The sequence below is a fragment of the Sinocyclocheilus anshuiensis genome, unplaced genomic scaffold (genome assembly GCF_001515605.1).
Source record: "Sinocyclocheilus anshuiensis isolate Anshui unplaced genomic scaffold, SAMN03320099.WGS_v1.1 scaffold1090, whole genome shotgun sequence".
NCBI lineage: Eukaryota > Metazoa > Chordata > Actinopteri > Cypriniformes > Cyprinidae > Sinocyclocheilus > Sinocyclocheilus anshuiensis.
The window spans coordinates 607,617-621,305 of NW_015537993.1; the positions used below are offsets into that span (position 1 = coordinate 607,617).

The 13,689-nt window shown below is 36.6% G+C and overlaps 1 protein-coding gene across 1 annotated transcript in view; it reads right to left on the bottom strand.

Annotated features, from left to right (window-relative positions):
- LOC107675282 (probable G-protein coupled receptor 158) overlaps positions 1-13,689 on the bottom strand; it is a 93,514-nt gene that overhangs the window by 47,213 nt on the left and 32,612 nt on the right. Inside the window, exons 3-4 of the mRNA XM_016469581.1 lie at positions 11,348-11,577; positions 5,561-5,629 (exon numbers count right to left, since the gene is read on the bottom strand). Of these exons, the coding sequence (XP_016325067.1) occupies positions 5,561-5,629; positions 11,348-11,577 (299 nt within the window). The remainder of the gene's footprint in view (positions 1-5,560; positions 5,630-11,347; positions 11,578-13,689) is intronic.

Below are 13,689 nucleotides of genomic sequence, written 5' to 3' on the forward strand. Positions count from 1 at the left end.
AACAGATTTTCTGGAAACACTTTACTTTATCTCTTTCCCTGGCATTGACAAGTTTTTTTTTGTCATTTATGACACAACCCTTTCCTGCCATTGACGACTTATTCCTGCAATCCTAGTTTATACTGTTATACAGTAGGGGGAGCTGTTCTGAACGCACCTTCCGAAATATGTGTGAAGAAGATGGTCTGTGTAATTCAGAAGGAGTGGACAAAAGTTGTTTACACACAGGTCACCAAAAATGATCACCAAAAATACAACAGCATCTTAATCAAAATAGCGTAATATTACGGAGAAAATTGCTGATGTCCACAAAGAGGTCTTTGACTGTGCAGTCTTTGGAGGTGAAAATATTTTTATTTATTTTTTTATTAAACGTATCCCCACATTCGGGTGTTAAAGGGATAGTTCACCCTAAAATGAAAATTCTGTCATCATTTACTCAGCCTCGACGTGTTCCAAACCTGTATGAGTCTCTTTCTTACGGAGCCCCTAAAGGGACATGGTGGTGGAAAAAAATCAGATTGAGTGAAAAAATTTGGGGTGGGAGGAAAAATATTTTTCAGATTTTTTGCGTTCCCTTGAGAAACTTTTGTGTTCCCTCACAAAACGTATGCGTTCTCTCGCAAAACCAGTTGAGTTCGGACAAACACTTCCTGTTTACTTTACAGATTGTAGTGGTTCATACAGCTCCATACGTTCACAATGACGCGGTTCATAGGGTTTTGTTTTGAACTTGGACGAAATAGTCAGTGCATGCTTATCAAGGCATGGTTTTGGGACATTCTAAAACGCTTAATGTAAACCACTGGATGACTAAATTCAGTACATACCTTATTAATAAAGCATACAGACAAGCAGAATAGCCCAGAATATGAACGTAACCCGGTAAATTGAATTGCACTTTAAGAGTATCCCTCATAGAAAGAAAACGCTTAATTAATGGACTAAGATAGTGGTATAAAATGCCGAATTCGGTATACAGTTTATTAATAAATTATACATGAAAGCAGGTAAGCCCAGAAGAACAGAAGCATTTTCCTCCCATAAAGAAAACGCGTCTTAATGAAGACGGTGATAAAAAAAAAAGACCAAATATGCTATAGAACTTATTAAAAATATATTCTGTTACATGAAAGCAGATGAGCCCATATGAGCTGAATTGCATGATAAGAGGTTTCTTCCCCATAGAAAACCTCGCTTAACGTGGCTTAATATAAGAAGACAGTGATATAAAAAGTCCAAATTTTATTAAAAATATACTACAGGCAATCAACGCAGTAATCCATTAAGCCAGTGGTTCTCAAACCTTTTACAATGGCGTACCCCCTAGGGCATTTAGCCTAACATTCTTCTGAGTACCCCCACTTAGACCGCAGTCACACCTTTTCCATTAAGGGACAATATTTGCCCCCTTAAATTGATTTACATGTGCATTTTTACTGTTATAGAGGCAAAGGATTTCTAGCCTTATTAATTGTATGTCATGTTTTATGTCATATTCTTGACATTTCATTAAGTGTATTATTAACATAATAAATAAAGCAATAAATAATGGCAAAACAAAGTTATAGCCTACTTGTAGATTCAAAACTAAAATAGTCAGTAGGTGGCAGCAAGTCACTGTCTTATGAGGAAGGCGAAGCATTCATTCATTCATTCATTCATTCATTCATTCATTCATTCATTCATTCATTCATTCATTCATTCATTCATTCATTCATTCATTCATTCATTCATTCATTCATTCATTCATTCATTCATTCATTCATTCATTCATTCATTCCTTCAGTAACGAAGCAAATGGTTGTAGTTATGAAAGGGTTATTAATCAGTACTGACTCTCCGAATCATTCAAAGCTGCAGATTCATTCACTAACGAAACACTGCTGTTGCTTGGAGACGCACACCAGTTCTGTTGCAGATTTCGTTGGAACTATTATTTCCTTGTAAAATATAACAAACAAATGTAGGCTACATTTAAAATGTAAAATGTACACTTAATATTGCTGAATTATGCCCTACTGTAAGTGACAGAGTATTTTATGTTTCAGCGCCGGCGCCTCATGCGCACATATTCATAGCAAACGGCCTGTTCATTATTAAAATAAAACATAGAATCACCAATACAGATAAAATGTTACACAGTCAATTTAAATAATCTGTATTATAGTCTGTGCCGTACAGCGTGAGCCCCGGTCCACTCCAGCGCGGCACATTTTTGTTCATTATGATTTTTTTTCCTTCGATATTGGAACGTACAAAGCCCAGTTAATTTAATAAATAATGGTTTAGCTTCAAATACATTGCGAATATGGAAACATTTGGATTTGTGCTGAATATGAGCGGTACGTGAGCCCATACGTTCAGTTTCGCTTTAAATTAGGTTTTGGCTTGTTGCTATTCTGGGCTTGTCTGCTTTCCAGTGCATAATAGGCTATATTTTATTAATAAACTGTGTACCATATTTTGGTTTTAGCCTATACCGTCTTCGTCCATTAGCCTCCCTTAAGCATTTTCTATAGCCTAATGGTTTTAAATGGGGGAGAAACATTGCATTATCTGCTTTACTGATAGTAATGCTATTAATAAGGTCATTAATATTACAATTGTTATTAGTATTAATAGTATTTATTAGGCCTAATAACTAATTGGGCCTCCAGTGTCACTGTTATAGTACATTAAGCCACATTAAGCGTTTTAGAATGTCCCAAAACCGTGCCTTAAACTATAAGCAAAGCTGACTGTATTTGAACTTGAGTCCAAGTTTAAAATAAAACTCTTTTTATTGAACCACTCCATTATGAACGTACGAGCTGTATGAACCACTAACTTACAAGCTGTAAAGTAAACAGGAAGTGTTTGTCCGAACTCAACTGGTTCGAGAGAACGCAAAATATCTTTGCGAGAGAACGCAAAAGTTTTGCGAGGGAACGCAAAAGTTTTGTGAGGGAACTTAAATATCTTTGCGAGAGAACGCAAAAGTTTTGCGAGGGAACGCAAAAGTTTTGTGAGGGAACTTAAATATCTTTGCGAGAGAACGCAAACGTTTTCCGAGGGAACGCAAAGGTTTTGCGAGAGAACGCAAAAAAAAATTTCCACCACCATGTCCCTTTAGGGGCTCCGTACTTTCTCGTGCTGAACACAAAAGAAGATATTTTGAAGAATGTTAGTTACAGCTGACGGTAGCCATTGACTTCCATAGTATTTTTGCCCATACTATGGAAGTCAATGGCTACTGTCAACTGTTTGGTTTCCAACATTGGTTCCAGCAACTTGAGGGTGAGTGAATGATGAAAAAAAGTTTCATTTTTGGGTGAAATATCCCTTTAAAAAAGGATCTGTTTTTTTTTTTTATATTTATTTACATATTCATACATTAAAATATTCTGGGGGTCATGAAATATTTGTGAATATGATCCAAAATGCTGGTCCCAGCTGGCAACTTAAGAACAAAACTCTGGCAGGAAAAGAGTTAATGTGTCCTTGTTACACAATGTAAAACCCGATAAGTTACCAGAAAATAAAGCTGTTAGGCATTGGCTGCTAATGTGACTTAGAAAATGACAAGCATCAGATATGGAGTATAAAGCGAATCTGTGGATGGTTCAAAATTCACACAGGTACCCCATGACTTTTGCATGGCCAGGGATGAAGAGGCAGCCAGAAAAGCATGTGTGTGTGTGTGTGTGTGTGTGTGTGTGTCTGTGTGTGCACATGTAATTCAGTTTCCCCCCTCTCTCTCACTCCACATCCCCCGCTTTATTCCAGACACCGTAGAGTGAAGTTATTGCATGTGACATGCTCAGCAGTAGGAGAGGGGTGCGAGCTGAAAGAATTGCATTACTCCACAAAGCAGAATGCCAGGGGAACAAGATGAGATACATCTCTGCTTCTTGATAACACTAGAATTATTTAAATTAGAAGAGGGGGAGAAGGAGTGGAGAAATGTTCCAGTCTATATTTAGATTGGGAGCAATCGCAGCAGAACAGACAGGCGGAGCTTCTATCTGCTTCAGATGAGCTAGACGGTGGGCCGTGAGCGGGCAGATCTATCAGTCTCTGAGCTTCAGATTAAACTACAAACTGAATCAGAGGGGAAATGAACTGAATCAGTTCTAAAAGAACAGACGCATTCTTATAGGCTGCATGAACACTGCTAAACCAAATGTACAGACCTAATATTTTGACACCTAGCTGATTTTTTGTCCTGTCTGATAATATTCACTTTAAATTAGAGCTGTCAGTCAATAAAACTATTTAATCGTAATTATTTAATGTGATAACAGTTGTTTTGTAAGTTTTTTTTTATCTATCATATCAGTGTTATAGTTAACTAAAACCATTGTGTCATTATTTAACAAAATAAACATTAACTGAAATAAAATTATTAAAATATAATATAAAAAGCTTTGAACTTATTTTACTCCAGCTATTGGCCAATGTTTCTCATTTTCATTTAGTTTAATTTGATGTAATAAAATAACTACATTTAAATCAAAAATGAATAAAAACTATACATGCATATAAAAAAAAAACAATAACTAAAAAAAAAAAAAGACAAAAAAACTAAATGACTAAAACTTTAAATAAAATTAAAATAAAACTGAAAAATACAAAAGAAAATTTCATTCAAAATATAAAAAAATTAATTCTCTCGATACTAAATTAACATTATAACAAATTAGATTTAATTTCATTAAAAATGAAAGTTACACCATCTTATTTGCAAGTTTCCCAAATCAGATGCCAAAAAACAAAAAAATCTGATCTTATATATGCCTTCCATGCACACAGCAGATTCCAACGTCTGTGAGAAAAGAATTACAGTCAAATAAAGAGCGAGGCTAAAATGGTCTTCCATCATCAGGACCTTGTATGTGCTAATTGCTTTAATTACACGCCTCTAAATCAGTTCACTTTAATTATATTTACCCTTCCATGTTAAGACAAGCCCACAGTTTCCTGTGAATGCCACTAAACTGCAATTACTGTAAGCCAAAAGGCTCTGCTGAATAAAGCACACAACGACATCTGTCTAAATCAATACTTCATCGACACATGGACAGCAGAGACTGTCCATCAGTGAATTAGCTCAGCCCTTATTTTATCCTAGATTGCTTCAGTGCATATTCTGCATCATGTTCAATGTGAACATCTGTATTATTCTATAATGCCAATGCCTTTGTAAATGTGACTTTTGCTGTATTTTAGAATTTTCCTGGATTAAAACAAGCTCAGTGTATGCAGTCATGATGTACTTCCTGTGGACCGACTTTTCTCCATGTAAAAAGTCCCTTTTTATTCTTACACATATGCATAAATTACCAGATTTAACAGCATTTCATGATCATGACAGGAGTCCATAGAGCTTAACTCAAATTGATCCCGGAACATTTCTTTAATGCTTAAATTAGTGCCATTAAAAAGGCATTCTCCTTCTAATGGCTACATTACATTGCAGCACAAGTCTAAGAATATTAGTCACCAAAGTGCCATTAATTTTAACACGCCTAAAGTAATAAAGTACATAATAAAAATGGGTGCAGTCATTAAAGCTTACCGGAAAGTACAGGAGGAGTGCTCCAAACAAGATGGCCTCTAGCAAGATGAGTCCTGACGCTCTGATACTCTGAAACACATCAAAAACAACATCACATTGGAAAACCTCTCTTTAAACTATTATTTTGCTAGAAATGGGTCAGTGGAAAACCATCCATTTGTGACTAGTGCATAACTTATCCCTTTGCACATAAATGCAATCTCATTGGACTATTCTAATGTGTTCACAGACGTTGATTCATCTTTGTTCTCTTCACACTGATGCCTTGCCCTGGAATAAATCTGCTCTGTTTCAGAATAACATTCACGACTTTACACTTTATTTTGATAGTCCACTTTAGACATTCTACTAACTATAAGTAACTTTGTAACTACATGTCAACTACCAGTCATTAGAGTATTTGTAGACTGTCTACTTAATCTGCTAACACTTTATTTTGTTGGTCCCCTACAGACATTCTACTGACTATAAGTAACTTTGCAAGTACGTCAACATATTCTACTAACCCTAATCTATCAATCTACTAATAATCTAATAAGAGTTAGTTAACATGTAGTTGCAAATTAATGAGAGTTTGTTGACATGTAGTTGCAAAGATACTCATAGTTAACAGAATGCCTAAAGTAGACTACCAAAATAAAGTGTAACCAAACTAACTAAGAAAAACTGGTAACACTTTAGTTTAAGGACCAGTTCTTACTATTAACTAGTTGCTTATTAGCATGCATATTACTAACATATTGGCTGTTTATTACTATTTATAAAGCACATATAAATTCCTTATTCTGCATGACCATATTTTAGATTCCTTAATACAACCCCCTACCTAAACTTAACAACTGAACTTAACTAACTACCTTACCGAGCAGCAAATTAGGAATTTATTGAGGCAAAACTCGTAGTGAGTAGTTCGTTAATAGTGAGAAATGGTCCTCCAACTAAAGTGTGACTGAAAAACTGTATTTTTACACTTTTTCAAGAATTTTTTAGTAGTGTTTGCTATCAAAAGGTGCTTTGGTTGCTGCCAGAGTGTTGTTATTCAGTTGCTAAGGTGTTCGGGGTGGTTGCTAAGAAGTCCACCTCCAAGTTTCACTGATATTCTGGTCACATTTCTCCTTAACAAGCTGCATTATTTGAGGTACAGTATCTATCCTCCTTATTGGACATGTACTATACCTGCAGCAATTTGTAACTTGAAGGTGCAAAGCTTCCGGTGTCATTAATTTCCTGTTGTTGTTTTTTTAGTTGTACAAAGACAGTCTGTTAAGATTTTTCAGTTTGCAAACTGTAATATGTTATCATCATGTTTCAATTTACTACCATAATCATAAACATAGAAATAGTTTTACCGTTTACTGCACATTGATATTCTTCTAGTTATTTACCTATAGTGGCTAATCAATCAGAATTCTCACACATTCAAAGAAACGTGTTATATCAGGAAACTAAAGTGAATATCAGGATGCCCAATCTTTCTTCTGGAGGGCCACTATCCAGATGAGTTTAATTTCAATCTAAAATTAAACACACCTGAACCAGGTAATCAAGGTTTTCAGTATCACTAAAAACGCCCAGGCAAGTATGTGGCAGGTTGGAATTCAACTCTATATTGCATGTGTTACACATTGAGACATTTATGTTATCCAGAAAAGCTAAAATGCATTTATTTTTCTGTCTCACTGCGGCATGTACTTTTCATCTGGCCAGCTGGCTCAGGTATGTATCCTTTAAAGCGGAGCAAATGAGAATCACATTAAGAGGCAACAGGTGAGCTGTCAAATGCTTTCTGAAATCAAACGGCCAATAGAAAGCACTTGACAGCGTGAGCTGAAAAAGAACAAAAATTCTAATACTAACTCTGTCGCTTCCATTTAGACTTCTCCAGCATTTATGGATCACTTTCAGGCAGCACAGGCAGACGGAGCATGCTTCCAGAGTAAATTAAAATGCTGGCACTATCAAAACTGAGTGCCCTACATATCGACAGCCTAAACGGCGCCTCACTGCAGGGATTAATGAACCTTCCTCGCAGTCAGTGTGAATCCAGTCTACTATTACTCAGGCCACAGACTGCATGTCTGGTCAAGCTGAGACAGTAGCATGTGTGGCATACGCTTCTGAAATACTCTCCATATATATTAATAATGTCCTAAGTATAGTAAGTAGCTGTCCAGATTCTTAATATGTACACTAATCCACAGACTCCTCCTGAGAGAGAAAAAAAATAATTAATCTAATTAACAGAGAGACAATCCAGAGTTTGGGCATTCAATTAACTGACATCTTCGAAGAGAAGGTCAATGTTAAACTACAAGATGAACTAAACCATGCTGGCTTATGCCATAATTGACAGAAGTCACTAAACCTGCTAAAATTATTCAAATATATGGGTGAGGAAACCTGTCAAGAACATTTTCGAGTTTAATGCTAAAAACAAAACTAAATTAAAGGGGTCATATGATGCGATTTCAATTTGTCCTTTCTCTTTGGAGTGTTACAAGCTCTTGGGGCCCGTGGACGAAGCGGAGTCCAGCCCGGGGTCGTCACATGTCCTTCCGGACGTTCCTTCGTCGAAATCGCCGGCCGCTCCGTTCTCAAGCCCACCGCCTCAGCTCACTCTAGCCCGGCCTCAGCTCACGCTAAGCCGGGGCCTCCGCTAGGCCGCTGTGTTTTTCGTTGTGAAAGCAAAACTACTTTGTTTGGTCTTCCAAAAGAGGACACGACTAGAAATCAGTGGTTAAGTTTTATTTACAACACTGTTCCAGAACAGTTCAACCCAAATATTCAGATGTGTGCAGCGCATTTTATGGAGGACTGTTTACTGATCCTGGGAGAGTAACATTAGACTAACATGTCGGCAGTTCTGACTCACAGTCTGTAATTACGTTTTCATTTAAAATGATTTGCCACTGATGATTCAAACGCGAGTTTTGGGCAGTAGAGTAGCACTTGTTGTTTGTCATTTCTCTGATCAAAAATGCAGACAGAGTTTTATGTTTACGCGGCACGGCACGGCACGATGCAATGCAACGCAACGTGTAAAAAGACAGTATAAGTCTTTATAATCAGTAATTATGTCCCCACTGGATGCAACAAATGCCTCGTTTGTAATGGGTTTTAATGTTTTTGTCTCGTCGCTCCGGCCGGGACACGGCATCAACAGTATGTGAGGGGCGTAACATTTCCGTCTCACGCTTGAGGTATTCGGCCAATCACAACGCATTGGATAGCTGGCCAATCACAGCACACCTCGCTTTTTCAGACCGATGAGCTTTGTAAAAATCGACGCATTTCAAAAAGGCGGGGCATAGAGAAACAATAATGTACAGTATGTGGAAAAGAATGTGTTTTTTTTACTTTAAACCACATAAACACATTTCATTACACCAAATAATGTTCTTTTTAGCAGCATCATATGACCCCTTTAAGAAAATGAAATATACATCTTAAAGGGTAAAAATGAAAATTCTCCTAAAGGCACAAACACATTTGCTTGACGCGTGACAACCAATGAGGTTCGTTCTTGTGTGTCAAGCAAGTTTATTTGATCTGCCGTTGACCATATTTTATGTGCTCCATGTATGTGTGCTTATCAGCGTTTATATATGAATGAAAGTCTAAATTAAATCTGTTCATCAGATTGTGTCTCTTCATACTGCAAGACTTGGATTAAACCTTGATTCATATGGATTACTTTTACAATGGCTTTATTAACTTTTTTTTTTTTAAATGAACATTTCGATTGCATGGACTTTCAATGGATGGACAAAAATTATGAGAGAAAATATTATAAATATCTGCATTCCAAAGATGAATAAAAGCCTTATGGGCTTGAAAAAAAAATGGATGACATAATTTAAATTTTTTGGGTAGAACTAACCCTTTAATTGAAATAATTTACATAAAAAAAAGTGATTTGCATAAATCATAATAGTGTTTTTTGACCATATACTTAGTCAATATAGTCTCTCATTTCATTCAGTACCATCAGTTCTCTCAGTTATCACACTCTATCAGATAAATATGGAAAAACCCTTTAGGGGTACAACAGCTTATCACTGGGGCAGTACGCTTGAAGGGACACCTTTGTATCTTCTTTACCCATAACGGGTGCATGTTACTACCTTAGAGTAGTACTCTTATGGTACTAATTTACACCTTTTGGGGTAAATAAGGTACAAAGGTGTCCCTTTGAGGGTACTGCCCCAGTGATAAGCTATTGTACCCCTAAAGGTACAATTTTTGCACATTTATTTCTGAGAGATAATAAACTGCGCCATGTAGTAAGAAGGATAATGAAGTCAGCCTCATCTTTATGTCAGATTCTATTCTCCATGTTGGGGTTTATTTTGTGATAAAGATTGTCTGAATGTACATTATCCATTACATATGATGTCATGGAAAACACTGTGGCACTGTAGAAAAACAAGATCTCTGTGAAGAATGGCTAGAGCGATCTCTCCCTTTCCTAAGGTAATAGTTTGCAGCAAATAACACCTCTTTTTCCTTCCTCTGTAATTCCTCTGAAAATGTTGTCTCTTTCCCTCTAATGGTGCAATCCATTCATTGAGTTTCCTAGAAACTCCATTCTCTCTGTCTTGTTTGTGTCTTAACCTGTCTCTGCTCTAAATATCTCCTTAACTCATATAAGCTTAAAATACGCCATTCCTTGGCATGCTGCCTTAAATTCTGAAGTAAAATCAAAGTGCAAAGTGACAACCTGCAGTGATTAGTATATTGTACTTTTGCAATTATGTTGAAATGAATTAGTCATTCAACTGAGCAGAGTTGACAGATGAAAACAAAGATGTCGTTACATGACGAAACCAAGGCTCATTGGAAATATGTGCCTCTAACTACATGTTTGAAAAACTCCAAAAATGTACCTGTGCATACATTTCACTGCAGTTTACATCTGAAATAAACACTGGAGGAAATAAAATGCCAACAATTTTTATTCCTTGTCACTGAAATTTTGCTTGCAGTGGCAGATCATCAATTATGTAAGAGTTGTTTTTGTGTGATTCTGTGCACAATACTGTCAATCTCAAAATTATTTACAATAGCGATTGATTTGTAAATGAATACATTTTGACGTTTACATCACATAACCTATGTATTATATATGTATAGCTTTTCTGATGTAGTAAACTTCCTCGCTAGCTCACCTGCTGCACTTGCGATGTGAAGCACCTGTGACACCCAATTCACAAATAAAAGAGCACAAAAAAAACTGTACAAGCAAGCTAAAATAATATGGTTTCTTTAGCAAATGCATTTTTTGTCTTAAGTTTGTCTTTGTTAACATTATCAGTTAGGTTGAGTGTAGGTGGAACATTATTTTCGAACGCAATTAAGCTTTTAGTATTTTACTTTTGAACTGCCACAATACGGACAAAAACCAACAAATCACATTCATCTGTTCTGGATAAATTTACAGCACTTTTAGTGCCACTCAATGGTCCTTTTACTTTGAATGTTTTGTGAAACGTGCAAGAAGCAAAGTTAAATCATTTTGTAGAAATGTAGCCGCAGACATGTATAACGTAGCATAACGTAGAACACACTTGCAACATTTTTTATAATAATGTATCTTAAAACCATTTTGTTTCTAATTTAACAAGGAATTAAATGTCACCTAACAAATAGAATACTGTACACTCGGAGTACGAGTGACTAATTATAATGTAACTCAGCATGGAAACACCCCGGTGTCAATAAGAACAGGATGTGCTTCACGGAAACAGTTGCCATTTTAATTAGCTCCCTCCGGCAGCGCATGCTCACCTTGTTCCTGCGGAAATGGTAGAGCAGCACCATACTGATGAAATCCACCAGCATGCACAAGCCCTGGAAGGAGAGAACCGCCATACGCAGGGCGCCGTCACCCCGGGCCACGCAGGGCACGTCGTCTTTGCAGAAATCACAGCCTTCTTGGCAGGGCAGACAGTGACTGGAACTTTCTGGAACATCCCTGTGATGTGGCAAACTCTCCGTGCCCTTCCCACTCGCTTTGCCTGGAAAACAAATCAAATAACATTACATGATGTTCATTTAAACAACTCTGCATTACATTTCAGTTGCTTTATCTTACTACTTGCATAAATCTGCATACGTTATAATCACACCAACAAAAAAAGCTCAAACAATCGTGAAATTAGCAGCACAGACATGACATTTAAAGCGGTCCAGCCCACCCTTCCCTCCAGTCATTGGTGGTCTCATCAGTAGGCAACTCACACCGTTTCATGTGCTAGCCAGGGTGGATGGGTGTGTACACACCATCTGGGCAGTCACTTTTATGCACCAGTTGTTTCTGCCTCAATTGCACATCTCACATCTATGACAGTTTCATGGTATTCAATAGTTTTACTTTCTATTAAAATCCAACTGTGATCTGGGGTATCACTAAGAAATAATAATAAAAAAAAATAGGTGTCTTTTTTACATTAGCTGATTAATGGCAGTCAGTGATTATCCACACTGTTAATATAGAATGATATACAGGAAGTGACATCAACAATGGGATTTTAAAGGTGAAGTGTGTACTGTAATGTTTCCTATGCTACAATATGTTGCAAGTTTATGGGTTATATACACCTGTATATACATATATATATATATATATATATAAATAAACACGTTTGCATCCACTCTCAACCATTAAAATCAAACAGGTTTTTAAAGAAAACCTTTACATATGAAATTAGCAATGACACTTACTTACAGGCCGCAGGTTTGCTGTCTGTCCAACATACTGTAGTTTTCATCTGCAGCATTTTTTTTTTTTTTATAACAGCCTTTTTGTGAAGTTGATTTAAATTGTGACAGATTTTTTTTTTTATTTACTCTGAAATCAGCAGGTATTATAGATGTGTTAAAAACTTCAGCTGATTGTTTATGACACTAGGGTTCTTACGAAGGATGTGCAGAGCAGCAGGTGCTACACACAGCCAGAAACAGCACAAGGTTTGACAGACTTTTATTAAATCCTACATTTTATTCTTATATTGTGAGTTCCTCAAATGTGTGCAAGGGCGATTAAGAAGGCTGTGTCAGAGAAAAAGTGTAGACTACTTTGAATATAGTTGTATGGACAACATTTATGATAGTTCTGTGCTAATCATTTATACCTCTTTTTGAATTTTGCAGTATAACTCAATCCATTTGCATTACATTCACTGTATTACATTCACTTCATCCCGGGTTATCGTCATTCTAAATCCCACTTTTAAACCTGGGTAACGAAACATTTCTCACTTGTAGTTTAACGGGGTTATCACCGCTTATAACCCGAGGTCATGAAACCCTCTTAATTGATCTTGTGTCTCATATTTACATGCTTCGGACAGTCACAGAATCCCTGCACATTGTGTAAACAGTTGTTTCAGCACTTAAAAGGAAAAATATAAAATGGGGATAAAAGTCAGTTCTAGTGAAGAAGAGACTTTTATTATTACCTTTGTAGTCCAAAAAGCCTATTCAGGAAAAAAAAAAAAACTGCATGAAGTGACATGTGGCCAAGTATGGTGACCCATATTGCCCATGGTGACCCAGCCATATTGCTGCGGCGCCCGGGGAGCAGTTGGGGAGCCTTGCTCAAGGGTCTCACCTCAGTCATGGTATTGAGGGTGGAAGAGAGCACTGTGCATTTTAAAAAAACAAACTACAATATATATAGTCCAATGGGAAAAAAAAAAAAAACTGCAATATATAATATGAGGATGTGCAGTGCTAGAGCCATTATGTAAACAGGTTGCGTGATGCATGTCCAATCAATGACACTGACAGCCCAAATATACAATAAGAACGTTCACCTGGGGTTACAGTGTTAAACTGCAATTTATGAACACCCATGATTAATTATTAACCCCTGAGTAAATTATGAGCAGTGTGAAACATGAAACAAAATAACCCAGAATTCTGTTGACCTGTGGATTAGAATGACCTAGGGATAACTATTACGTGCAAAAAGCCTTTTTGTTTCACAAAATAAACAAAGTCCTACAGGTTTGGAACAACATGAGGGTCTGACTTTTCATTTTGGGTGGCCTATTCCTTTAACGTTATCTTACTATAATATATGTAACAAAAACTAACTGATGACATGAGACTATATATACTATATA